This window comes from Pollachius pollachius (genome assembly GCF_949987615.1).
Source record: "Pollachius pollachius genome assembly, chromosome: 18".
Lineage (NCBI taxonomy): Eukaryota > Metazoa > Chordata > Actinopteri > Gadiformes > Gadidae > Pollachius > Pollachius pollachius.
In genome coordinates, this window is record NC_136951.1 from 17,043,136 (window position 1) to 17,070,984 (window position 27,849).

At 46.2% G+C, this 27,849-nt stretch overlaps 2 protein-coding genes across 4 annotated transcripts; one reads left to right on the forward strand and one right to left on the reverse strand.

Moving 5' to 3' along the window:
- Positions 1-101: 101 nt before the first annotated feature.
- LOC307089238 (tetraspanin-8-like) lies at positions 102-12,668 on the reverse strand. 3 transcript variants are annotated; one of them, XM_079755412.1, is made up of 9 exons: positions 12,418-12,668; positions 11,567-11,635; positions 11,028-11,144; positions 10,137-10,211; positions 9,586-9,687; positions 2,713-2,802; positions 2,164-2,235; positions 1,835-1,918; positions 102-960 (listed from the first exon to the last, which is right to left on the reverse strand). In XM_079755412.1, exons 1-9 carry the CDS (start codon positions 12,475-12,477, stop codon positions 826-828), a joined length of 804 nt encoding a protein of 267 aa, XP_079611538.1. In that variant the 5' UTR covers positions 12,478-12,668; the 3' UTR covers positions 102-825. The 3 variants fall into 3 exon arrangements, with proteins under 3 accessions (XP_079611538.1, XP_079611539.1, XP_079611540.1); XM_079755413.1 differs by lacking the exons at positions 11,567-11,635; positions 12,418-12,668 and adding an exon at positions 11,286-11,559; XM_079755414.1 differs by lacking the exons at positions 11,567-11,635; positions 12,418-12,668 and adding an exon at positions 11,548-11,557.
- Positions 12,669-15,239: 2,571 nt separating this feature from the next.
- Positions 15,240-23,805, forward strand: LOC307089158 (pseudouridylate synthase PUS7L-like). Its single transcript, XM_079755288.1, has 9 exons — positions 15,240-16,194; positions 16,719-16,878; positions 17,612-17,822; positions 18,741-18,839; positions 19,206-19,287; positions 21,187-21,352; positions 22,311-22,431; positions 22,659-22,712; positions 23,330-23,805. The coding sequence occupies exons 1-9, from the start codon at positions 15,387-15,389 to the stop codon at positions 23,693-23,695; spliced, it is 2,067 nt and encodes a 688-aa protein (XP_079611414.1). The 5' UTR covers positions 15,240-15,386; the 3' UTR covers positions 23,696-23,805.
- The last annotated feature ends 4,044 nt before the right edge of the window (positions 23,806-27,849 follow it).

Sequence of the window (27,849 nt, forward strand, 5' to 3'; positions counted from 1 at the left end):
CCTTTGTATCAATGCATTGACTGGTGTCTATATTTCTACTCTCTCCACTATATTTGGCCCAATTCATAAATGGCATCTCGCAAAAAATATAGGATTGGATTTTCTGTCTTTTATTTTATGAAAAATACAATTTATAGGATCAAAATCATGTTAAGAGATATTTGCAATATGCACATTCACAGTGAACACTGACTTATATGTATGAATAGGTTGAGTAAGACATTGGTTAATATTCATGCAGTAATTGATATATTCCTAATTTAATGTTGCAGTTGCAACATCTATTGTAAAAGCCATTTTCATTTTTCTAAAATATATTTCATACATAAATAATGGAAAGATTGAAAAAGAACATTTTTCAATCTCTGATATCAAAAACAAAACTAAAATGAATACAGTGCTGTTTTCATCCCACTTGTTTTTGGCTACTAATTGCTTGGTCTTCAAGAGTTTCCTTAATCGTTTACAAAACAAAACAAAAAGCTTAAAGCGATACACAACATGACAGTGCATAGAAAACACACAAAGTAAAAACAAAGTGCAGCGAATCCCAATCGCTCCTCTCCTATTACCAAACTTCCGTAAAACAAACGCCTCAAACTTCATTACACTCGTATCCGTATAATTGATCAAATTAATCACGCCGAACATGAAATCCACAGCAAACAGTCAACATTGTCGTTCCTCGCTCCTGAGAGCAGGATGTGGATGAAAACATCTCTCGTACATTCTCGTCATTGACCTGTTAACAGGTCGAATAGATCAGTGTTTCCTTTGTATTTGGCGACAACGTGTTCAACTGGAAAACCAGTTTGCCCGATGACGTCACTCTATGTCGCCGTTCTCCCCTAGAGAGGAGTAGTTTCCCGCCTTGGCTTCGGCGCTGTAGTACACCGGAGGAACGTTCAGTTTCCTCCTCAGCTGGACCAAAATCAAGATGGCGAGAACTAGAGTGGTAGACTGGGGGAATAAAAATGATAACAAAAATGTCATCACATTATGTATTTTACTGAGACATTTTCAGAGTAAGAGTGGAAGAGCAGTTGGTGAATGACGTGTTTTTGTTATCGTCAGGCTTATATAATAAGACATTCTCGATTTTGGATCTTTTGTGTGTAACTTTTTTATGCAAATAGTTGTATGTGTCTTTCAATGTGAGTCCCAGTCAAAGATTGCTTTCTTTTATGGAAAAATAGTACAATAGTTTGATATCATGTAATTTCCTTTTTTAAAGCTGTATTACAGACAAAAGCACAGAGGGAGGAACAAACAGATGAATAACCAATTTAAACCACAAATCAATAAACAAATGGGATCCACTTCAGTAGGGGCTCTGGGGTGTTGCTTCAAACCACAGTGTTCCTTTTGGTTTGGGTCATAAAGTGGACATGTGGTTAGAAAGAGAAACGATGACAGGTCAAAAGTCAGACCCTCCTCTAGCTATTCATTATCGGGCCAACAGGCTCCCCCCAGTGGCCATTCTGTATATTTTGGTATGCTGGTATAAAAAATAATAACTTTTTATTCCAAATGGAAAATATTCTAATATTGGGACAAATATTGGTCTAATATAGTCTAATATTGGGGAAAAAGGCTGAAACATTCTTAATTCTATCAAACGTGTTGATGACCACGTTATTGATATTGATGTTATTGTCCATGTTAATACAAAAAAAAATGTATGTACCTCTGATGAATACAGGAGTAGAATCAATGTATGTAAAGTTGTGTATTCCCTTATTCTGTACCTCCTTTGATGCTTATTGTCAACTTATATAAAAATATATAAAATATATAGAGAGAGACTTTGCTAATGGACCAGAGAAGTACTTACCAATAATATAAAGACCATTGATAAAATTGCTATCAACGTATCAATCAGATGATGGACATGGTAAACCAGAGCTGGAATACAGGGCTGGAACATAAGCAGAAATATGGAGATTTATTTTCCAATTTCAACATACATGTCATTCAATCATATATGCACATGATGTAAAGGATGGATATAGTATTCTGCAATAAAGGCTAAATGTATTGTTAGTGTCATTGAAGCCAATGAGATGATAAAACTTTATAATAACATTGAAATAAACACATGCTATGCAACAAACTCATAAGGTAATGTGCATTTGCATATAAAATAAATATATATATTATTACCTGTTTATAAATCATAATAGTCCCTCCGCTCGTGTGGTTGCCATAGAGACTGCTGTTCATGGGGGCTGGAATCTGGAAAACACAAGGAGCACTGATGGTTACATAAATGGATCATTAAATCCATAATCAAGGATTATGGATTAAATGATTGAGGGTATACCAATATGAATGAAAAAAACAAGAGAAAGAAAGAGAGGGAGAAAAAACGGATTGAATTGCACAGTAAAGATGAACAACTTGATAGATATAAAGCAAACAATCCTTTATCAATCTGTGAATCGACCGAAGTATGGTTATTTCATAGGTGACAGCGACTATTCTACTGTGCACTTTATGGAAACCTGCCAGTGGGTAGCCTAGAGCCATCTGTCGCTGAAAAGAACCAGCTATACGTTACTATACGAATGGTTGCGTCTTGAGTCTCTTCACCGGTGAAGGCCAAGAGGCTGCGCTATTCAATATCCATATAGAGACCTCTCCAAAACATTTAAGGAAGTATTTTATGCTTTTGGTAAGAAATATGCTTATGAAGAGTTTATAGATACCCACACATTCAGTCAGGTCCTCAGCGCAGACACAGGTGTGATGGATGTGTTCTCCCCAGTCCTGATAGCCCTGATCCACACCGCAACACATCAGCTAGAGAGGGTGAATGCACACACACGCGCACACACACACACACACGCACAAACACACACAATGAAATACAAATGCAAACTTATATCGTGCTGTTTAAAATGGATCATTCCAAATAAGTGGGGCAGGCGGGAATCAACACTGCTAAACCAACAAACACACAAACACACACACACACACACACGCACGCACACTGATGGGAACCAGTTCCACATTTTCTGTTGAAGAGGGTTGCGCAACAGTAACTCTTAGACACACCTAACCGCGTTTTTCAGAGAGCAGGGGCAAATGGATCACACGGATCTACCCCTGAGGGGTCGGCGGACCCCCTTTATGCATCCCCATGGTGCCCGTCACTGTCCTGTACCCCTCTCTTGACCCTTTGTTCCTCATGCATGGGGGGGAGAATGACTATAGCTAAGGCTAAGTATTGTGGGGAGGACGGTTATACTAGTAATTTCACAGCATCAGATCTATTAGGGAGCAAGGGCTCGATAGCCACAGAAGAAACTGCTCTTAGAGGAAATCGATGGGCGAATGATACCAAAGAACAAGAAGGAGTGTATTGTTGCAATGCTGTACCAGGTGCAATCTATTATTGGGCAACCGCACAAATATGTCCGCCGGCCGCCAAGGGTGGGGGCTGTAATTAAAGGGATCATCACAAATACATTGAACATCGGCGGAGCTGCTCTAACCACAGCAGGGGACTTCACACAGAGCATGATATACACCATAGGAGGATGGATTTGGCCTTTAATAAAGACCCTATTGATATGGTGTGGGTATGGCTTACTGGGCCTTTTAGACATAGATTAACTCACAAGGAGCGAAGGGTGCGAGCGACAGACGAAACACTTGAAAAGATAGACATTTAGGTCCTATCCTCACTTGGAGCCAGGACCAGACAGAAGCAACACTTGAGCAGCTTGGACATGTTCTGTTGTGTATCCTGGCATAACAAGAGAACCCAGTAACTTAAGATATGACCAGCAATACGACCTCGGTACCCATGGATAGAGCGCACAATTGCACCCCGGGAGAACCCGAGATCACTGGCCTAACCAAGCTCAAACAGCCCAATGGACCTACTGAACTCCCTAGGCCAGAAGCGGGAAGAATGGCAGGAATCAATAACGGACAAGCTAGGGAGACGGCAGAGACAGAGCTAGCCGGTACAGTAGAGGGCATGACCAATGTAGTAATTGCTTATCCCTTTCGAAGAATGGCCCGCGTCAGGGGAACCAGACAATCCAACCCAAAAGTTCCGAAATCGCCCTTAAAGGTCCCACTTACCCCACCTCTTAAGATAGGATGTCTAGGAAGCACGCCAGCAGTAGAATATCAGGAGGCGGTTGACCTCCTGTCAAAGAAGACCACCTTAACGAACCAATCCCAATTGACCTTGACACAGATACCTCGGTCCCCTTTTGTTTTGAAACGTTCAAGGGATAGGCCATCTTGATATAGGCAATGGAGAGTTGACTCAGAAGCCCCAGGATAGCTGAGGCGAGGCAAGAACCCCACCCAGACGAGGGAGGGATACCGTCAGACATGGAGACTGCATGCTCCTCACATAGGAACAATGACTGTTACTGCCAAGACGAGGAGGGACGTCACTGGGTAAAACCTAGGAAAATACCCATATACTAAATATCGATGCGATCCGGAAGACAGACTAGTTATAGATACTATAACCAGGGGAGCCAGGGTGTTGCCCTCACTCTCGGCCCCCATTTACACTCAATAGAACCCCCCAGCTGATGAAGGATTAGTGAAGAAATGACCCATCAATGTCCTGATGATATCCCCATAGGCCACGAATTAGATGAGTGGGTCTTAAACCTGGTGGACCCAGAGCACCCCCAAGCCTCCCAAACGAGAAGGGAACCTAATGACCTAGCGGGGGTGCAGGGTAGCCAACAGATAAGATTTAGACAAGCCGGGAGGATGAGAAGCCACAGACCTCTCTCTCCCCCTCCTAGCATGTTGTATTTATTCACCATGTCTCTCCCAAAAATAAAACTTTGTAACTGAGGACTTCTGTCGCCTTAAAAAGATACACAAAATGGTGAAAAAGGAGATGTCACAATCTAAAATGATATACAGATATGCATCCCGTCGTTCTGCCCTTTCTATAAATCATTAAAAAAAAAGTTACATCGAAAAACTTGATTATGTAAATTTTCTGATCGTTTGACGCTCAAATCGAAATCGCGATCGAAATTTGATTAATCGCCCAGCCCTACCGCACAGGAACAAGAGGTACCACCCCCATGCAGCCCCGACCCACGATGGCGGTTGGGGCCCTTGGACGGGGCCGCGCTGAGCCCTGGGTCCCCCATCAACGACCAGAACACGTCCAACGTACCCCGAGGGAAGGCCTCTAAACTCCGAGGACCATAGTACCAAGACCATTTCCCATTCAAGAACCAAGTCCAGGACGGAGAGTGGATTAAGACCAACAATAACAGGTTGAACGGCCCGGGATGGGCGTTTAAGAACGCCTGCGGCCTCCGTCTGGGACCCCGAGGGCGGCCCCCAGTGGACGGAGGCCACTAATACATTTGGCCCCTTTACCTCCAGCAGAGAGGCGGACCATCTAATGCCGGCCTCCACTTTTGCTGGCCAGCGGCCCGTCCCAGGACGACACCCACGGGAGTGAAGCCCTGGGCATCATGCACATGGCCCGGAGATTGCTTCATCATCACCCCACAGGGAAGAAATTCTGTATCCTGGAGAACGGCGATGGACAACACCCCATCCATATTGAGAAACCCCAGGACCCTCGCATATGGAATTGGGACTCCGTGACTTTTGCGCACATAAACGGAGAGTTGTGACACCCACCCGACTCGAGTGCACGCAAACACGCACACGAGAGTACGAAGATGCACATTCACCCGTGCGACGTAGGTGCGTGGGGGGGATGACGTGCGTGCCGAGAGGACCCACTGTATTGATGCCCCTAGCTGCTCCAGGATCACTCGTGGAAAGGACACAAAGCCACTCTGTCAACAAAGGTTACCTGACATATATATGTGTGACTTATGCATCTTATTATGTGGAAATGTGTGTCCTTATATATTTTAGTATGTAGAAATGTATGTGCCTAATATATCACATATTAATCTTGGGTAATTTACATATACCTTACATATCTTGTTATGTAGAAATTTAGAAGCACTCGAGATGTCGGTGTCTTCAAAATGCGATCAGTGGTAAAGAGCACATGGACGGGGGGGGGGGGGGGAGAGACATGGACTGCATAAGGGGTCCACTGTGCCACTGTGAGGAATACAAAGAACGTTTTCAATTTAGATGGTGTGTTGTCCATCGAATTTCTTCCCTGCGGGGTGATGATTACATTTACATTTACATTTAGGGCATTTAGCAGACGCTTTTATCCAAAGCGACTTACAATAAGTGCATTTGTTACAATCAGTACATTTGTCATAAGAAGTGAAACAATATATTGCTGTCGGTACAGTAAAGATGTTCATAGAACCAAGTGCAAGTATTACAATCGCTAGGTAAACCCATTCCCCGTGTAAAGCAATGATAGCAGCTACTGTAGATGCTACACAATTAAGTACCTTGAATAAGTGCAATGTACAAGTGCCAGGACGTACAACATTCAATGGTGGCTGTGCATTGGTTTCTATGCAGAGTCGAGGTGAACTCTGAACAGGTGAGTTTTGAGTCTTTTGCGGAAGCTGGTGAGCGACTCTGCAATCCTGACATCGGTAGGGAGCTTGTTCCACCACTGAGGTCCCAAAACAGAGAAAAGTTGTGACTTCGCTGATCGACCTTTGCTTGCTCTTAGCGATGGCGGTACCAGACGTCCAGCTGAGGTAGTTGAGCGGAGGTATCGAGCTGGGTTGTGTGGCTTTACTAATGCTTGGAGGTAGGCAGGGGCAGTTCCATCGACTGCCTTGTATGCCAGTACCATCATCTTGAATCTGATGCGAGCTATTACAGGGAGCCAGTGGAGGTCTCGGAAGAGGGGGGTTGCATGTGAGAACTTTGGTAGGTTGAACACGAGGCGCGCTGCCGCATTCTGGATGCGCTGCAAGGGTTTAATCGCAGAGGCAGGGAGTCCAGCCAGGAGCGAGTTGCAGTAGTCGAGGCGGGAGATGACCAGTGATTGGACTAGAAGCTGAGCTGCTTCCCTTGTGAGGAAGGGCCGGATCCTGTGGATGTTGTAAAGTGAAAATCTGCAGGACCGGGCCACCGCAGTGATGTTCGCGGTGCAGCATAACTGATTGTCCAACACTACACCAAGGTTTTTGGCAGTTGGAGAAGGAGATACAGTGATGTTCTCAACAGTGACCAGTAAGTCCATATGTGGGCAATCTTTCCCTGGTATTAGGAGGAGCTCAGTCTTGTTGATGTTAAGCCTCAGGTGATGGGCAGTTGTCCAGGTGCTGACTTCTGCCAGACATTCAGATATGCGTGTTGCAATGAGGGCTTTGTCAGATGAGGGAAAAGAGAGAAATAGCTGAGTGTCGTCAGCATAGCAGTGATAGGAAAAGCCGTGGGATGTAATTACAGAGCCCAGAGATCTGGTATAGAGGGAGAACAGAAGAGGCCCCAGTACAGAGCCTTGAGGGACACCAGTATCAAGCGTGCAAGGTTTGGACAAGGAGCCATTCCATGTTACCTGATAAGTGCGATTCATCAGGTAGGATGTGAACCAGGAAAGGGCAGATTCAGCTATGCCAAGTTCGGCGAGAGTGGCGAGGAAGATCTGGTGGTTCACAGTGTCAAATGCTGCAGACAGGTCAAGGAGAATGAGAACCGATGAGAGGGACGAGGCTCTGGCCGCACGGAGGGACTCAGTCACCGCGAGGAGAGCCGTCTCAGTGGAGTGTGCTTTTTTGAAGCCTGACTGGTGAGGGCCAAGCAGGTTGTTAGATGAGAGATAGGAGGACAGTTGGTTAGCGACGGCACGTTCCAATGTTTTAGAGAGGAATGAAAGAAGAGATACTGGTCTGTAATTCTGGATATCAGTGGTATCAAGGGTTGGTTTTTTGAGGAGAGGCTTTATTCTGGCAGTCTTGAAAGACGTTGGAACAATCCCAGAAGTGAGGGAGGAGTTAATAAGTGCGGTGAGAAATGGCAGAATGTCGTTTAACACAGCCTGGAGGAGGGAGGAAGGGATAGTGTCAAGGGGGCAGGTGGTGGCATGGTTTGATGTTATAATTCTGTTGACCTCGTCTGAGGTGAGAGGGATAAATTGGGTAAAGACAGAGGTGGGGGTGGGGGGATGGAGGATGGTGGCAGTGATAAAAGAGGAGCTAATGTCCTTTACTTTCTGGGTAAAGTAGGTAACAAAGTCATCAGCAGTGAGGCAGGAAGGAGGAGGGGGGGAGGGAGGGTTGAGGAGGGAAGAGAACAAGGAAAACATTTTCCTGGGGTTTGAGGCGGAGGAGTTCATTTTGGTCCGGTTAATTTGATGAAGAAGCAATCTCGGGGCCATGTGCATGATGTCCACGATTTGACTCCCTTGGGTGTCGTCCTGGGACGGGGCGCTGGCGAGCAAAGGGGAGGCCGGCATCAGGTGGTCCGCCTCTCTGCTGGAGGTAAGGGGCTTTTCTGCTCTTAGAACTGTACACTGTCCGGGGAACTTAGCAACAGCATTTCATCTTAGGAACTCTGGCATAGCCTCTATTAGTTTAGTTTTAGGATTGGGAATATTCTGAAGTTGTGGCTGAACAAACCGGTGAGCTGAGAAAGAAAGCCCTTATTATTTTATTTTATCTTAAGCATAATCTCAAGCCCGGGCTGAATAAGCTGGTGACGGAGATACTGGGTCTGTCTTATTTTAGTTTGGTTAAGATCTATTCCTTATTTTATCTTGTTTATCTTACATTTATCTTTTCTTTATCTTAATGGGCACTCTCTCAATCTATACTCAATTGTAAAAGATATTGTGTTAATTGGACCTAAAAATGAATCTACCTGACTGCATTTGTAGTAGGTTAACTTAATCGTTCGAGTCCTTTTCCCTGTCGACTCATCGGCCGGCGAAGCAGACCGACGCGCTCTCCCAGCCGAAGTGGCGCATAATACAAGCAATGGTTGATTGTGACTGACGTGTATAGAGGGCAAAAAGGCAAACGTAAAAGAGATTTTTAATAAGAATAAATAAAAACAAGGCGAAAGATACATCAGGGTTCGTGGTGACCAGGGACCATGACCCGCTCGTAAACCAATAAAAATGGTCAAGGCTGAATTCATACAAAACTGTGAGGGACTTAACCGAGCGCCCTGGGCCGGGTTAAGAGCCGAGCCGAGCACCTCCGCGAACGACGAACCACGGGGACACTAAAAAAGGGTTTCGACTGAGGTTGGTCCCGAGGGGCGTCCGACGGCCCGACACCGACACGGCTGCAGTGTGTCGCACGCATAGGCCCTATGATCACCGCGCGTGTGGTGAGAACGCTCAACAACACACACACCCTTCAGAAGCACACCTTTCCTCACACACCCTTAACAACAATTCCAACCTTGCACTCACGCCACTCCTTCGTTCACAAATTTGCATCTACCCATCGGCCATCACCAAGAGGCACACACACGCTCACAGGCACACCCTCACGAACATGCAACAACGTCTCACGCACATATTGTGGCGCCATTGAGGGTACGACGCGGTGCCCACAAACACAGACACACTCACATCCACACACAAACGCAAGCGCACACACACAGACGCACAGATACACACAGGTGATTCAGAAAGAAAGGCAGCGACAGTTATTGCAATACTCGGGGACCTACGATTTCTTGCAACTCCTTGAGACCCGCTATACTGGTTTCGTTGGCTGTGTCCAATGGCGTGACCCAGTACCCACGATTCTCATCCGACAAAATTTCCGTAGCCTGAAGAGAAACAGAGTTATTATTAAACACAGTTAAATAACACATTTAGGGACAACGGTGAAACTGCACTTTAGCATGTGCTACTTAGACATTTGGAAACACATATGGAAAACGCACATTTTTATGGCAGTGTTAACGCGTGATAAACACAGGCGGACTCAGCCTGCCTAAACAAAAGGGAAGTTAATGACGTATACGTTTCAGGTCAGCACCAAATCCAGCGCATGGCAGTCTCTGAGAACGTAGCGAACACGGTGCAACGTGTTGACATCGCTTTTGATAACGCCGCCAATAACATTTCATAACACAAGTACTGCGTCTGGGTATGGTACATTTGTGACAAACGTAAGCTCAGCGCGGTCATGTTTCAGATAAATAGATAGTTATACTCATAAGGTAAACAGGGACAGCTTCCAGTACTTCACTCACAACAATGAAACACTCTTTACCATGGTTTTAAATACAAGCATGGCCATGATGTCGAAGGCCACAAAGAGAACGGTCAGGCTCATTCCGGTTGAGAACTAGGGAGAGAGACAGAGGGGGGGGGGGGGGGGGAAGGCAAAGTTGGCAATTTTAAAAGATGCAAATAACAATTCTGGAAGGCAATCTACAACCACTTCGCGGAGTGGAGGAATGTAAACAACGATTTGATGTGCCCCTCTGTGACAGACGCTACAGTAAATATACATCCCTTGACACTGTCAAATAATGTTCCCTGTGGGGTGCATCTGTTTTACATCCACCCTTATATTGGATGGCATGGCTTTTCTCTGAATGGTCGCTTACAGGTCAGGTTCTGAATTGCATTAACAGTGTCCGAATGCCCCCTGTAATTGTTCCCCTGGTAGTGTAGTGTTCACCATATAGGTCCTAGGGAAGGACGGATCAAGTGAGCCAAATGGAACACAGCCCGTCAGTGCAGATGTCTTACCTAGGCCTGCTCGATCATGGGAAAAATCATAATCACGATTATTTTGGTCCATATTGAAATCACGATTATTCAAATGATTATTTTTGAGTTTGAAAACATGTTGTATTTATTCAGCATGTCCCTCCGAAAGAAAACGTTGTAACTGAGAACTTTGAAATTTTCGCCTTAAAGAAATACACAAAATGGTCTAAAAGAAAATGTTCCAATCTAAAATAATATACAGATATGTATCCAGCTGTTCTGCCCTTTCTTTAAAACATTAAAAAGAAAAAAGCCCTAGGTGGGCCCGGTGGGCATCGAACCTTTAACCCTTTCGGTGCTGATGTCACGATCGTCCACGTTGGTACACATAGATCCCCTTGTACTGATGCTCTCGTACACTATTCTATCGTGCCCGTCTACTCACGATAATGAGCGGCCAGGATGTGTCGTTGGCGGCGCCGTACACCCCGATGGCGGCAAGGAGGAGCGTCGCCGCGGCAACGGCGTACATCACCGTGATCAAGACGATCATGTGTTCGATCTGAAGAGAGAGAGAGAGAGAGAGAGAGAGAGAGAGAGAGAGAGCGAGAGAGAGAGAGAGTGTGTGAGAGAGAGAGAGTGTGTGAGTGAGTGGTGGGTAACTGGAGTGGGATTATCAACAGATGATATGGTGTCAAAGTACCAATCACAGGCCAAGCTCCTGAAACCTTGTGCTGACACTTCATTGGAACCATGTTGATGGGGCCAAGAGTTTAGACCATCTCATTTACATTTGAAGGAACGATGCTGTTATAGATAGATAAGTAGTGATTATGTGAATAATACATTTGTAATAACATGAACATGAAAGATAACTTCATCCGTTAGGTCACAGACAGCGAGACAGAGAGACAGATAGATAGATAGATAGACAGACAGACAGACAGAAAGACAGACAGACAGACAATCACTGTAGATTCATACGTCCTCCTCGGTTGAATGTAATAATCCATGTCCAAACGAGGTAAATCCGAAAGTCAGGCCACTGAGGAGCTGTAACACAACAGTTGTAAACATTAGTTAGACAGCAAGGGTCAGGAGCCACATATGGATCCTGACCTGGTGGGTCGGGACCCAGAGATGGGTCCTGACCTAATGGGTCGCAACTACGGACATTTTTGAGGGGGCTACAGAGCATATGCCTAGCCTTAAACTTTAGATCAGTAAAGCATTGGGGAACATTGGGGAGTTCATCCCCAATGTTTACATCTTTCTGTAGGCTTCATGTTTAAAATTAGGCCTACATGAGGAATGCTGATTGATTCAGAATGTGTTTGTTGTTCGCGGTCGTGACTTAATGACCGAAACACATGTGGGGCATAGGGCTGAACAAGTTGAGAACCACTGAGTTACTCACAAGTGTTTTCAAGTTTTTTTTTTAAATAAATGGATTGAACCTGGACTGATCAAAGTTGAACGAACTCTGATCAACTCTCGGAGCGTGGGTCCAACATGTTCCAAAGTACCCTAAAACACGGCTCTCGACGGGATATGCAAGCACCAACTTTCCACTTTAAACAGCGTCTCCTATTTTTACCGCATTAAACGGTTGGCTTGTTTATTGACGTTTGTCTTTGTTATTGCAGTCTGCAGTGATCCTGTGTCAGCCCGACTGAAACATGAGTCCAGTGCTCCAGATCAACAACAATCAACAAACTGAGTGCATCATCAAAAGTATCCCAGCAGAGACGCAGACTCGCACCAACACCCCTCGTTGGAATAGGTTACATGTTCTATCCATGTTTTCAACGATAAGCAAATAGACATGGACTTACCCCGATCAAACATGTCAGGATCATGAAGCTCCGCTTCAAACATGCGTTGACTTCACTCATTGTAACGTCGCTTGTACTTCACTGCGCAGGACACTTTGTTCGGCTCCTAGTCGATAGAAAACACCCGATGGAAAAAATGGTAATTTCCGGTAAGAGTTTGATTCGCAGGCTTATTTTTTTTTAGCAGTCGAGGCAATGGCCAAGATGTAAGGGGGTAAGTAAGCCCTCGCAATAGTGCTGTTAGGCCCAGCCTATAAAGTCCTATAACGTGGGGAACGAGGGAGGGGCCACACTATTTACAGTCTCTGAGAGGACGGACGAGATTGTGTGCGTGCGTGTGTGCGTGTGTGCGTGTATGTGTGTGTGTGTGTGTGTGTGTTTGCGTGGGGACAAGTATGTGTGTGTGTGTGTGTGTGTGTGTGTGTGTGTGCGTGTGTGTGTGTGTGTGTGTGTGTGTGTGTGAGAGACACACAAAGTCTGACCCCAAAGGGTAATCATTAAAGATACACACATGCATGCACACACATACATGCATACACACACGCACATGCGTGCACCCACGTACACGTACGCACATGCGCGCAAGTGAGGGGCCACACTATTGACAGTCTCTGAGAGGACGGACGAGATTTTGTGCGTGCGTGTGTGCGTGTATGTGTGTGTGTGCGCGCGCGTATGTGTGTCTCTGTTTGTATGAGTGTGTATGAGTGTGTGCGTGTGTATGTGTGTGTGTCTGTGTGTGTGTGTGTGTGCGTGTGTTTTAAAGAGAGAGGGCGAGCGAGAATGGAAGAGTGAAAGAAAGAGGGGAGGATATTACATCATGGCATTTCAGGGAAAGCTCTGGAGATCCCACTGCGTTTTATTCAACCAAGGGGAGTTGGGCTGTGCGACGTTTTGTGCGTCTTGAATCATTCGAGCTCTACCAGATTTGAAATCATCGAAGCAGAGATTGAACATTACAAGTATTAACATGTATAACATGTCATTAAAGTCACTAAAGCTTCAATGGAGGTTTTGGATGAGGAAGATAAAGTATTGTTTTTGTTTTAAGCAAAGAAATAGAATCAACTATATTCTTGAAAGGAGAACAATAAATACTTGAGGAACTACGTCCCTTCGGATAAATAAAGCAATCTGAATCTTTCAAAAAAGGCATGGAAATATAATGTTGCAAGAAACACGACCAGACATGGCGGTATAAAAACTTTCGCTTTACTCATAATAGGCTGTCAATCTTCATCCCTCGCAACGATCATTTCAGTTTCATCGAAAGTAAAAAATTGGCAGTCAAACGTGAACAATTTTGAGAATAACACTGGAACCCATCTACTCTGTACAGGTTCAGGCCTGTACAGAAAGGCCTTCACACCCCCTTCGGCGCTCCTTGTGGGACAGACGTTGCACGGTTTCCCATGCAGCGGATTTGGGCACGAGGCCAATTGTAATAGAAGTATCACACTTAATTTAAAACAAAGCTGACACACGGACGAACCGGATGGATGAGATGTATGAACGTCACAGATGTTAAGGAGAGGAAATAGAGAAAGAATGCATGGGAGATGGGAGGAAGAAAAGAGAGTACAGAGAGAGATGGAGAGAGAGAGAGAGAGAGAGAGAGAGAGAGAGAGAGAGAGAGAGAGAGAGAGAGAGAGAGAGAGTATGCACTCAAGTGTGCTTATGGGTTTGGATGTCATTCTGTAGTGTGTGTGTGTGTGTGTGTCTATGTATGTCTTTATGTGTTTGTGTGTATGCGTGTGTGTGTGTGTGTGTGCGCGTGCGTGCGTGCGTGCGTGTGTGTGTGTGTGTGATAAAGCACTTGTCTGTTCTTGCTTTGCTGGAACAAAGGACCCAGTGGGACCGGTTGAGCTACAGTTCACATGACCCGCTACATCAGAATCTATCCGTCCATCTATCTCCTCCGTGTGTGACCGTCCATCTCCTTAACCCGTCCATCTATCTCCTCCATCTCCCTTTCTGTTCGCCTTTTTCCGAGTGTTTATTCGATGAAGTGCACAGACATCTGGAAAGCGTTCATTAATGGACTCTCGGCCAACAACGCGTGCTTACTCAGTTCCTAGAGGATTCACAGCGGAACACGGCTCATAGGCCAAAACACTTAACTCAAGTATTCGGGGAGGTTAGGGCATGCGCACACACATCTATGCAACCCTAATTCAATTCTGTGACATACACAAAGGCTGCCCCCAAAGGGTAATCATTAAAGATACACACATGCATGCACACACATACATGTGTGTGAGAGACACACATTGTGTGTCTCTCACACACACACACACACACACACACACACACACACACACACACACACACACACAAACACACACACACACACACTCCTGCACACACATCTGGAGGACGTGAATGGACAGAGGCATTCTTTGGTACAGAGCATGCTAGTGGGAAGCAGAGTTCAAATTAATTCCTCAGAAGAGCTTTCTCGTTGTGAGAGTTGTGTGGTTCGAGTTGCATTGACACTGACAGTATTCAAATAAAAGGGGTAGGAATCAATAGGGCTAAAGTGCATATATACAAAGGTAGGAGAAATTTGAAGGGAAGGAAATGAACAGGAACATACTTTGTTAGCTCATAAATGCAAAATCACCTATTCAAATGATATTCGAGTAAAAATACTAAAGCTGTAATTTATATCAAATATTTATATTAAATAACATTTTATGGCCTATACAACTTCCTTTTTAAAACTTATTTTAAAACAGCACCTGTCTCTTTAAGTCAAATGTATCACGTCACGTGGTAAGGAAGAACAGAGCTCTGCTTTCAACATGGGGTTGTTTACCTGCTGTGTGAAGTTCTTGCGCTGTTATTAGTAGTGACCATCTATCGTTTGTATGAACGTTTTTATTCCATGCTGTAATTCATTAGTATTTGTTTTCTCATGACACATACATAATCGGCATATACTTTCACAGCTTGATAGTCTGTGAATAATGGACTCTGGAAACAGAATGAAACAAGTGTGTGTTACTGACGTTCCCAACTGCTTCATATCCGACCATGAAGGCTTTACTGGGACGATCAAAAACTATACCAAGGACTTTGTGGTGACGGAGATAGATATCCATCAGCAGTTAGTCAACACATTAGTCGTAGGTCCTCAGGGTATCGATCAGCCCAGTCCCGATGCCTTGCCTGCGAAGAGCAAAATAAACAAAAAATGCAAGCAGGACAGCACGATCTTCCCACCAGACATCGACCCTTCCAGCTTAGTGGATCTGGACCTGAGAACACTGTTAGGTCTCTCAGTGTACGAGGAACTGGAACGGTTTCTAATAACGACGCAAAACGACGCTGACCCCAAGAGGGATGAACTGAACCCTCAGACCCAGTCCCCGAACCCAGACGTGTCTCTGGGGTCTTTCCCTGATAAACACCGGAGAATGGCTGTCCACCGTGCCCTCCGACATCAGTTCCCCTCCTTGATGACCGTCACCCATCAGTTTGAAATCAAGGTGAGGGAGAACCCCGACTACCGGGAGCTCTCCGGGTTGGTCACGGAGGAGGAGTCGGAGGAGTTTTTCCGGTTCATCGATGCCAAAGTCTCCGGCTCGACCTACACCTTTAGGCCCGACGAAGTCAAGGACCGCCGCACCGCCGTCCATCATTTCCTCAGTCGCAGGTTCGGCAAACTTGTGGAGACCAAGAGCTTCAACGACCCGGGGGGCACTGCTATCTCAGTGCGGCTGAGGCCTCGCAAAAGGACCAAAGATGACAGTGTGGAAGAGGAGGTGTACACCGGTTTGTCTCATCAGTCTTCAAACACATGTCACAAGCCATGTCACTCACAACTTGTCCATGCTATCTTAAACAAAATCGAAAACAAAAAAATATATAAATTGGAAACATTGACATGATGGTTGGGGGTTACAATTTAAGGTAATTAATTCTTGGTCTTTGGAAGAATTTGCTCCAGAAACACAGCATCTACGGACCTAGCCTTGTGTGACCATCCAGATATCGAAGTCTGGGTATCGCAATTATCGGAAGTGAGACCCGATTATTAACATGAAGATCAGGATGGTTCCACGAGGATGGATCTAAAAATGGCTCTAAAAAAGGGCCCTTTTCCCCAGCTCAACAGGGCCCTCAACCTCTTCCTTAGGAGCAAATGTTTAAGGATTCTCAAGCGTAGGGTTCGTTCTAGATGGGACAACGGGAAGGAGAGGCAACCCGCCGTGCACGTCACAGGTTCTGGGGTTGAATCCGGGGAGGGGTCTGTCCTTCTGCTGTTTGCTATATATCGTCTTCTGTTTCTCCGCCAGCCTTCACACTGCGTAAGGAGAACCTGGAGACTCTGGAGGCCATCAGCTACATGGCGGCCACGCTGGGCGCTGTGGCCTCGGACTTCAGCTACGCTGGCATCAAGGACAAGCGGGCCATCACCTACCAGGCCATGGTGGTGAAGAACGTGCCCGTCAGAAGGTAGGCCTGCGTTCTGCGGGGAGCTTGGGGTTGATGCTGTTACTAGTGGGTTCTTCTGGGTGATCACCCGTCATGTGGTTTGATGCACAGGGAGGGCAAGATGGAAGGATGTGTGCACTCACGTGGTACTTAATAATTTATTGTTATTGAGGCTTTGGCTAAGAGGAAATTCAGTTGGCGCCCACTCACTCGCTCCCTAAGTCAGTCACATACAGATTGATAGATGGAGCAATAACAGTAGATAGACAGACAGATGGATACCAGTTGATAGAGAGAGATAGATAGATAGATAGATAGATAGATAGATAGATACCAGCAGATGGATAGATAGATAGATAGATGGATAGATAGATAGATAGATAGATTAGATAGATATTACTAAAGATATATAGGCCTATCAGTAGATACAAAGACAGGAAGATAGACAGACAGACAGATATTTCACAACAGTTATCTTACTATGTAAAGGAGGAGTATTTCTGTCCTTGAGTATTTTCCTGAGAATGCGTCAAGTAGGAGCGGTTCTCGAGAAAGCTCTTGTGCAGTCTGTGAAGATACCTTATTTAATGGGGTTTAAAGCGAGTTAATAAGAGATTAATTGAAAATAACAACTAAAGATCAAACATCAGTTATTGAAGGCTAAAGCTCTGGCTGAATTTGAATCCCTACTTGGGGGTCATAACGCTGCGGTCTGAGCTCCGATTGCCTTTCGGTCCTCCCGTCTCGCCGTCAGGCTGACCGAGAAGGCGGCAGAGCTGGAGCGGAGGGGGCTCCACGTGACCCAGGTGCGGCCCGCCTCCGCGCCCCTCCACCTGGGGCGGCTGGCGGGAAACCACTTCGACCTGGTGGTCCGCCACCTGAGGGCGCACGCCGACGGCGACCGGCAGGCGGGCGGTCAGAGGGGCGTGGCCGACGCGGTGCAGCGGGCCGTGGAGAACATCAAGGTGAGGGGGACGACTCTTCGGGAATAGAAGACTGAATAGATGACTGATAGATGACTGAATAGATGGCTGATAGATGACTGAATAGATGGCTGATAGATGACTGAATAGATGGCTGATAGATGACTGAATAGATGGCTGATAGATGACTGAATAGATGGCTGATAGATGACTGAATAGATGACTGATAGATGACTGAATAGATGGCTGATAGATGACTGAATAGATGGCTGATAGATGACTGAATAGATGGCTGATAGATGACTGAATAGATGGCTGATAGATGACTGAATAGATGACTGATAGATGACTGAATAGATGGCTGATAGATGACTGAATAGATGGCTGATAGATGACTGAATAGATGGCTGATAGATGACTGAATAGATGGCTGATAGATGACTGAATAGATGGCTGATAGATGACTGAATAGATGGCTGATAGATGACTGAATAGATGGCTGATAGATGACTGAAGAGTACATTTGTACACGTAGTGCACGTCCGCAAGTGTCTAGGCTACGTCTTCTTGTTGAATGGACTTTTATTAGAACAGTTTCACTCATCATGCTGAACTACATCAGGGATCGAACCAAGTACCATTTGCCTTGGAGTCCAACATCCAATCCAAACTATGGTAAATGTTAAATGGGCTGCATTTATACAGCGCTTTTTTTTACCAGAGGCCTCTCAAAGCGCTTTTCATTCATGGCCTCATAATCACACATTCAGAATTCCATTCACACACCGACGGCGGTGTCAACCGTGCGAGGAAACAGCCAGCTCGTCGGGAGCAGTCAGGGTCAGGTGCCTCGCTCAGGGACATCTTGACGCTCCTAGGAGGAGCCGGGGGATCGGACTAGCAACCTTACGGTTTCCAGTTGACCTGCTCCATCTAGCTCGTTTGGTTGTGTCCCTGCAGGCCAGAGGGTTCGTCAACTACTACGGGCCGCAGAGGTTCGGCATCAGCCAGAGCGTTCAGTCCGACCGCGTGGGACTGGCCCTACTGAAGGAGGACATGGTAAATATTACAGAGGATCTCTTTTGTAGCCGTTTGTAGCCGTCTCACCGCGGTCAGCATTAAACCACCAGACATTACGGAATGTAGTTCTGCATTTTTGGTTTATAAATATGCTGAATAACAAAAATCATTTCCTTCCTTAAACTTCAAACGCAATTTCAGTTCTCTGCTACTTCCTCAAGGTCCGTTTTATGAATTGATCGACACAAGTGCAACCTAAGTGTTTCCAATTATTGTTATAACCTAGCAGGTAAAAAATGTCTCATGAACATTATTGGATAATAAGGGTTTTGAAGCACATTGGTCGGATCGATCAAACATGAACATACGGTTCTTAAATCACTTCAGTGAATTGTTGTCCTTCAGGTGGGAGCCGTTCGCCTGTTCTTCACTCCGGAAGACGGAGCCGAGCCCCACAACCAGGCCAAGAGACACTTCATCCAGACCGGTACGGAGTGGTAGATTCATGTTTACTGTACTTAGACTGTACCTGAATGTATCGGTGCCTGTCCTGTTTACAAAACAAATGGTACAATTATGGCCGACGTCACGTGAGAAATTGGGGAAGCTCTCTTCTGAGCCGATGAGAGAAGATGAGGTTTATTTATGTGTATTGGTTTCTCTCTCTCTCTCTCTCTCTCTCTCTCTCTCTCCTCATCCCCCCCTCTCTCTCTCTCTCTCCTCATCCCCCCTCTCTCTCTCTCCTCGTCACCCCTCTCTCTCTCTCTCTCTCTCTCCTCATCCCCCCTCTCTCTCTCTCCTCATCCCCCCCTCTCTCTCTTTTGCCCTCATCTCATTCCCCCCTTCTCTCTCATCCGTCCCTCTCTTATCTCCCTCTTCTCCACCCCCCTCACCCTCTATTCTCTCTCTTATCTCTCTCACTCTCATCTTATCCCTGTCTCTTATCGTTCTCTCCTCCACTCCCCTCATCCCTGTATTCTCTCTCTCATCCCCCGTCCGTCCGTCCGTCCGTCCGTCCCTCTGTCTGTGTCTCTCTTTCTCTCTCTCCCTCTCCCTCTCTCTCTCTCTCTCCCTCACCCACATCTCTCACTCCCTCATCTCTCTCTCTTTTTGTCTCTCTCCCTCATCTCTCTCTCCCCCATCTCTCTCCCTGTGTCTCTCACCCACATCTCTCACTCCCTTATCTCTCTCTCTGTGTCTCTCTCCCTCATCTTTCTCTCTGTGTCCCTCTCCCCCATCTCTCTCTCTGTGTCTCTCCCCATCTCTCTCTCTGTGTCTCTCTCCCCCATCTCTCTCTCTGTGTCTCTCTCCCCCATCTCTCTCTCTGTGTCTCTCTCCCCCATCTCTCTCCCTGTGTCTCTCTCCCCCATCTCTCTCCCTGTGTCTCTCTCCCCCATCTCTCTCTCTGTGTCTCTCTCCCCCATTTCTCTCCCTGTGTCTCTCTCCCCCATCTCTCTCTGTGTCTCTATCCCCATCTCTCTCTCTGTGTCTCTCTCCCCCATCTCTCTCTCTGTGTCTCTCCCCCATCTCTCTCCCTGTCTCTCTCCCCCATCTCTCTCTCTGTGTCTCTATCCCCATCTCTCTCTCTGTGTCTCTCTCCCCCATCTCTCTCTCTGTGTCTCTCTCCCCCATCTCTCTCTCTGTGTCTCTCTCCCCCATCTCTCTCTCTGTCTCTCTCCCCCATCTCTCTCCCTGTGTCTCTCTCCCCCATCTCTCTCTCTGTGTCTCTCTCCCCTATTTCTCTGACTGTGTCTCTCTCCCCCATCTCTCTCTGTGTCTCTATCCCCATCTCTCTCTCTGTGTCTCTCTCCCCCATCTCTCTCCCTGTGTCTCTCTCCCCCATCTCTCTCTCTGTGTCTCTCTCCCCCATTTCTCTGACTGTGTCTCTCTCCCCCATCTCTCTCTCTGTGTCTCTCTCCCCCATCTCTCTCTCTGTGTCTCTCTCCCCCATCTCTCTCTCTGTGTCTCTCTCCCCCATCTCTCTCTCTGTGTCTCTCTCCCCTATCTCTCTCTCTGTGTCTCTCTCCCCCATTTCTCTGACTGTGTCTCTCTCCCCCATCTCTCTCTGTGTCTCTATCCCCATCTCTCTCTCTGTGTCTCTCTCCCCCATCTCTCTCCCTGTGTCTCTCTCCCCCAACTCTCTCTCTGTGTCTCTCTCCCCCATTTCTCTGACTGTGTCTCTCTCCCCCATCTCTCTCTCTGTGTCTCTCTCTCCCATCTCTCTCTCTGTGTCTCTCTCCCCCATCTCTCTCCCTGTGTCTCTCTCCCCCATCTCTCTCTCTGTGTCTCTCTCCCCCATCTCTCTCTCTGTCTCTCTCCCCCATCTCTCTCTCTGTGTCTCTCTCCCCCATCTCTCTCTCTCCCTCTCCCTCTCCCCTCCACCCAGAGAACGCCAAGGAGTCCCTGGCCCTGATGCCCGCCTCCAAGGCCCGGGAGAGGCTGATGCTGAGAGCCCTGCACCGGTTCGGCTCCGGGGCCGAGGGGTGCACCCGGGCCTGGCTCTGCCTGCCTCACGGCATGAGGGTCTTCTACCCTCATGCCTACTGCAGCAGGTGAGGGTGAAGACCACCTCCCGCAACACTCCCATTTAAGTCTATTACGCCATAGGGCAGGGCGATTAATCGGATTTCGATCTCGATCACTTTATTATTTTTTTTTTATGTTTTATAGAAAGTGCAGAACAGCCGGATACATGTCTGTGCATTATTTTAGATTCAAACTTTTCCTCTTTGACGATTTAGTGTAATTTGTTAAGGCGAAATTTCATAGTTCTCAGTTAGTGTTTCTGGGAGAGACACGCTGAAACAATCATGTTTTCAAACAATAATCGTTTGAATAATCATGATTTCAACATTGACCAAAATAATCGTGACTATGATTTTTTCCTTAATCGAGCAGCCCTATTTTACCAATAGGTGTGAGTGTGATTAGCCTTTACGAGCCTTTAGATCCGTCTACCCAGTGGACTGAAGCAAACGTCGCTCATCTATCCAGCCCTCATCTAGGTGGACACGCCCACTAGTGATGTCAGAAAAGGCAGATTCTCAAAACGGCTTGTAACTGCTAATCACAGTCAAAGCTGGTGGTATGATATGTCCCCTTTAAGGTAACACAGACTGTGGTTTATTCATCCCAGACAGGGGATTTCGGGATGCCTTGTAATTTGTTTCATTGGACACTATTTTATTTATTTCAGGACCAACCGATCGATTCCATTGGTTAATGTGAGGGATTATTCCATTCTTTGACACAAACAGATTACTGTCTTTGGCGTTGTCCAATGTCCAATGATGTTTCGCTGCTGCCCTCTAGTGGAGATTAGAATACATTTGATTTACACAAATGCACAAATTGCCTGTGACCTAAAACTCGTTAGCCTGTTGTGTTGTAATGTGCTTGTTGACATTTACTACATTCAAAATGATAGTGAAACTAAACGTATGTGAGTTGTTGTTACTTGTACTTGATTCAGTTGATCCTGATGTTGATGCGCGTTCTTGTGGCGTTCAGGGTATGGAACGAGGCTGTGGCCCACCGATTGGCTACTCTAGGCCACGCCCCCATTCAGGGAGATCTGGTGTGGCAGAAGCAAGACCTGCAGCAGGACATGGGGGAATCAAACCCTCCACAGGTAATACACCTGGCAGGCAACGCGGGTTCGATTCCCATCTTTGCTGTGTGTCAATGCTTCTCTCTTTTAACCCCCTCTCTTCGCTGCCCTGTGCGTGACTCAACGAATAAATTTTAAAAAACAACAATTCACAACACAATGGAAAATAATGTGCCATAGAAAATGTGTAAATATGAAAAATGACATGCATTGGTAATCTATAAATCATGTTATTTTTCCCTGTCTAGATTCATGTGGTGAGCGCTGAGGAAGAGAGAGATGGAGCCTTCACACTGGCCCAGGTATGAGCAGAGAACACCACCATCATGTTGAATCCTGAATTAACTCAATCAGTCACTGCTATTCAGTAATGACTTAACACCACACAGGAGCTTTTGTTTTTTCTGTTGTTCTTTTTTGACAAAGATACTTTGTCACACAACAAAGGCTACTCTGTAACAACTGTTTGTTGCACATTATTTGTGTTCACTCCAGTTTTGAATGTATGATTTGATCGATCCCATCCTTTTAAGTCACTCTTGATTGAAGCCTTTGCTAAACTACAAGATGTTGCTGTAGACTGAAAATAAAGCAGCAGTAATTTGCAGTAAACTCCATCCGATACAATCTAGGGAAATGAAAATAAAACAAAAACCGGTCGGTTAAAGGCGACATATCATACCCCCAGGTGTGAGCATGATTAGCCGTTACAAGCCATTTTGAAAATCTGTCCGTCATGCATCTAGGTGGACACGCCCACTTGTGATGTCAGAAGAGGCAGATTTTCAAAACGGCTTGTAACGGCTCACACGCTCATACCTGGTGGTGTAATATTTCACCTTTTTAAACTAAGTCCTTAGCACTACCCTTTTCAGACACCTAACCGGCTATTCATCCGCTCTCCATCCTCGGGAAACAGGTGGTGCTCCCCATGCCGGGCAACACCGTCACCTACCCGCAGAACGCCATGGGGCCGTGGTACCGGGAGAGACTGGCCAGCGACGGCCTGGGGGACGGTCGCTTCCGCATCACCGGCCTCAAACTCAACCTGCCGGGCTGCTACCGCCCTCTGGTGGTCACTCCGCGCAACCTCACCCACCGGCTGCAGGAGCGACACGAGGAGGAGAAAGAGGAGGAGAGAGGAGGTGAGGGGAGAGGGGGTGAGGAGATGGCGAGGAGGAGGGAGAGTGAGAAAGCACCCCTCACCCTCGTCCTGAACTTTGACCTGGTGAGCTCCAGCTATGCCACGGTGTGCCTCCGAGAGATGATGAAGTGTGACGTTTAATGCCGTTCAGATCACGTGGGATTACGCAAACGGGATTTCACACGGTTCTCTATTTTGTTATTTTGGATCATTTCGATGTACTGAGTTTACTATGATAAATAGAAAATGTTTTCGAATTGCGTGTGCTTTATTGCTCAGCTTCCACTGTTACAAGTACACGCAAATTCATTACGACCAGAACATCCAAAGACGTTGACCATATTTGATGTAGAGTGCAGTAACGGCCACTAGATGGCAGTAACATACCACATTTAATTTGAAATGATTTTCTTAAAGGGGACATATCATACCACCAGGTGTGAGTGTGATTAGCCATTACAAGCCGTTTTCAAAATGTGCAGAATTGTGACATCACAGGTGGGCGTGTCCATCTAGATGTGTGACGGATAGATAGACACGCCAACCTGTGATGTCACAATGCTGCACATTTTCAAACCTGCTTGTAATTGCTAATCACACTCACACCTGGTGGTATGATATGTCCCCTTTAAATTCCTGAAGTGAATAAGTATAACTAGTCCTGACAACACATCAGAATTAGTTGCAGCTAAATGTTTGCAGTTACAACGCACAGCATACCAATGCAATTCTGATTTATTCACACCGCAGGCCAGCATTATTCAAATGGGAACGAAATGGATACAATCCTGTCTCCTCTGGCTAATTTATGAATAGTTTTTACATGAAAATATTCAAATGTAACCGCCCATAAAGTCCCACCTAATGAATAACCTCATTGTATGTCTTTGGGCTGTTTGTAATCCCTGTGAATCGAGGTAGTCGTATGTAGGAAGCAGCTGACGTAGATCTATAGAGCCGGGTTATGACTTACACACAGCATTTTGAGTCTCAGGAGTAGCTCTATTCTGTATTTATCGTAAAGTGCTCGCATCTGTTTCTCAAGGAAACCTCTGTAAGCACTTCACGTCTTTTCAATTTAGCGATTTTACAGTTTCCAGGTTTTTTCCCCTTAAATCAGCAGCAAAACGAAAACAGAAACACAAAGGGAAACATTTATTTGCCTCCTTGACAGTCTTTGTAGGCCTACTGTGCTCACAAAATTATAACCTCTTGCTGCTTATAACACGTTGTTTCAAACACTTAGTTCACTTCTTTGACGATGACAGCAATCAGTGTTGCCGTTTTTTTTCTGTCACTTCTCCAACTGCTCTAACAGGAGTACCATGTCGAGGGAATAACACCCTATTATGTCTCCCTGAGGTGAAATAACAGCTCTGCGTCCTTCTGAGTGGATTCTCCTCCCCCCATCACGGCCTCATCTAAGGCGGCATGTGGCTCAGGAGGCAGAGTGGGAAGGTTGCTAGTTTGATCCCCGTCTTCTCCTAGCTAGAATGTTGAGGTTTTCCCGGAGCAAGACACCTCACTCTAACTGCTCCCGACGAGCTGGCTGCCACCTTGCATGGTTGACATCGCCGTCGCTGTGTGAATGTGTGCATGAAGGGGTGAATCTAAGGGCGATATTGTACAGCGCTTTGAGTTTTTTTTTTTATCTACGAGACACCATTAAACAAGTCCTTAACTTCTCTTAACATCCCCCCTAAACCAACTCCAGTCCAGTACGGTGCAGCCCATTACCAGCAGTCCAGTCGGCCATGTTGTGCTAGCCTAATAAAAACAGTAAGAAATCAAAGCACCCCACAGGCTCCCCCCGTCTGCATTAAGTTGTCAGCCTCACTTATTCGGAGACACAATATCCTTGAGCCTCTGCACTGCGAGAGCTCTGGCAGATTTGTTGCGTCTGTCCAACCGGTGGTGGTGGTGGTGGTGCTGCTGCTGACTGGTGAACTGGTATTGAGGGGTTGGTGGAGGGGGGGAAATTAACGAGTCCTTGAACTCACGAGTACATCATTCAACGACCGCTTTCTCAGCCACTTCCTGTCGTATAATAGTGAATGTCTTTCAAACCCCCCCTCCTCCCCCGGGCACCCACAGCTGTCCCGAGTGTTCCCACACTATCAAAGGATGGGGAACAGTTCTATTAGGGACTAATCTGTAGCGTGAGTTAGTAGGCCGACTGCATGTTAATACACCACCAGCAACACCCCTCCCCCTCCTCCTCCCACTCGCTCTGCTGGGATTGAAGACATCTGTAAGCCGTCCGGCCGCGTTATGTACATCGTTTGCATGCGCGCACATGGATAACGATAGGTTAGTTGGAGAAGCCACAGTGAAGAAGTAGCATTGAAAAAAACAAACAGGAAATGATGGTGCTGTAATTGTAGTGACAACTCAAGCCACTAGGGGCTGGTCGTGGGAGGCCGCGCATAGTGCAGGTTTAAGTCGCCATTGTAGCCCGGCCAGGCACAGCTCCACCGCCCGCCCCCCCCCTTAAGGATGGTTCCCCCCCCCCCCCCCCCCCCCAACAACCCCATGCCTTCAGAATTGTTCTGTCGATTCGAAATTTGCCTTTCCTTTCCCTACACATGTCGCTAGCTGAGGGCGTTGCGTTTTAATTAGCCTAGCATTAGCCTAGCATTGCCACAGTATTCAAAATAAGGGAAATTCAAAAAGTTACATTCACATTACAAATCCAAGTGTCCATGGAACGGACTCTGAACGATTTTGCTTTTTCGACTTAAGGGCGACATGACAACATTTCCTTGACATGCATCTTAAGTTTGGAAGAAAATAAGCCTTTACGTTTAAACTGACTTATGACCGCCCATAGATCAGTCCAGACCAGCACTTTTGGATAACCACTCTTGTAGCCGACCTATTCAAGTGGGGGCAACATATATTTAGTGAGTGGTTTAGAAGCTGACCGAAACAGACACAGACGTGATAAACCACGTCAAACGCACCACGGGACTTGGGATGTTTCTCCGGAAATAACGTAGCGTACAGTAGATTGAAGCCTTGGTTATACGGTTTGTTTTGCTAGGCCAAAGTGCAGATCAAGGAGTGTGTCTTTACGGAGGAATACCTCCCTGAGTTTATTTATGAGTTATTAGTGTACGACATTATTGCCATCTGTGTTTAATAATAAGGAAGGCCGTAGCTGTGTGTGTGTGTGTGTGTGTGTGTGTGTGTGTGCGTGTGCGTGCGTGCGTAAGCGCGTGTGTGTATAAGATCTATCTTGTTTCAGAAGCAGCCTCTCAGTACTGTCAAGAGAAGTTGCAGAAACACTCAAAGCACGACACTGACTAAAATGCATTTCAGATAGCTGTAGTAAAATATAGCATATACTTACAGAGCCTATATTTAGGACCTGGTAATGTTGTTGGCGTTCTGCATGGGGTGGCCTGTATATGCTGAATAAATGTTAATGCTTTTGTATGTATTCTGTTACATACATTGTAGACATATTAATCCATCATCACCTGCGCTCCCGTTCGGGTCAGAGCTGTCCAGAATCCGACCGGGAAATCAGATCCGGTCCCGAACAGAATCTTTCAATTGTGTTTCCTAACACCACAGACCCCCTGGAATGCAATTAGCCTTCATGGAGCTAATTGGTTGAGTTATTCACTGACCTGGTAGTTTCAACAGTTCTATTGACACGTTTAAAAAAAATCCACAAAGGGACATGTTGTGTTTGGGTGGGTGGGTGAGGGTTCATTGATTGATCAATGAATGCTGTGGTGGCTGTTTCAGCATGGCCTTTTTATTTATCGATTGCTTGTTTCTTTACGTCAAACGAGACGCAGCTTGCGTGGATCAGGTGCAGAATCGTCCCGATGATGTCATGTTTTGGGTAGGGGTCGACCTGCATGAGTTTGTGTGTGTCTTTGTGTGTTTGTGTGTATGCATGTGCGCCTGTTCACGTGTACTGTGTGCTTGTGTGATCATGTGATTGTGAGTTTGGTTGCTCTCTCTCACTCAGCTATTAGTTATGGCAACAATGCAACTCCACTAGACCCGCATTGCTGGACAGCAGCACCTCTAGGCTTTGATGGCGCAATCCTTTTCGATGAAAGAGGTTTCATTTTGAAGGTGCTAGCGGAGATGTATCCAACCAGGCTGACAGCCAGACATCCAAAGCATAACTCAGACTGCTGTTGTTTGGCTGCACATTGGATTGCGCCATGTTTTATGACCTGCTTAGCTTTTCACTTCATCCCAGTGCCCAGATGATATGGGTTAATGTCTGACGTATGCACGTACCCACGCATGCATTTGCATATAAACATGCA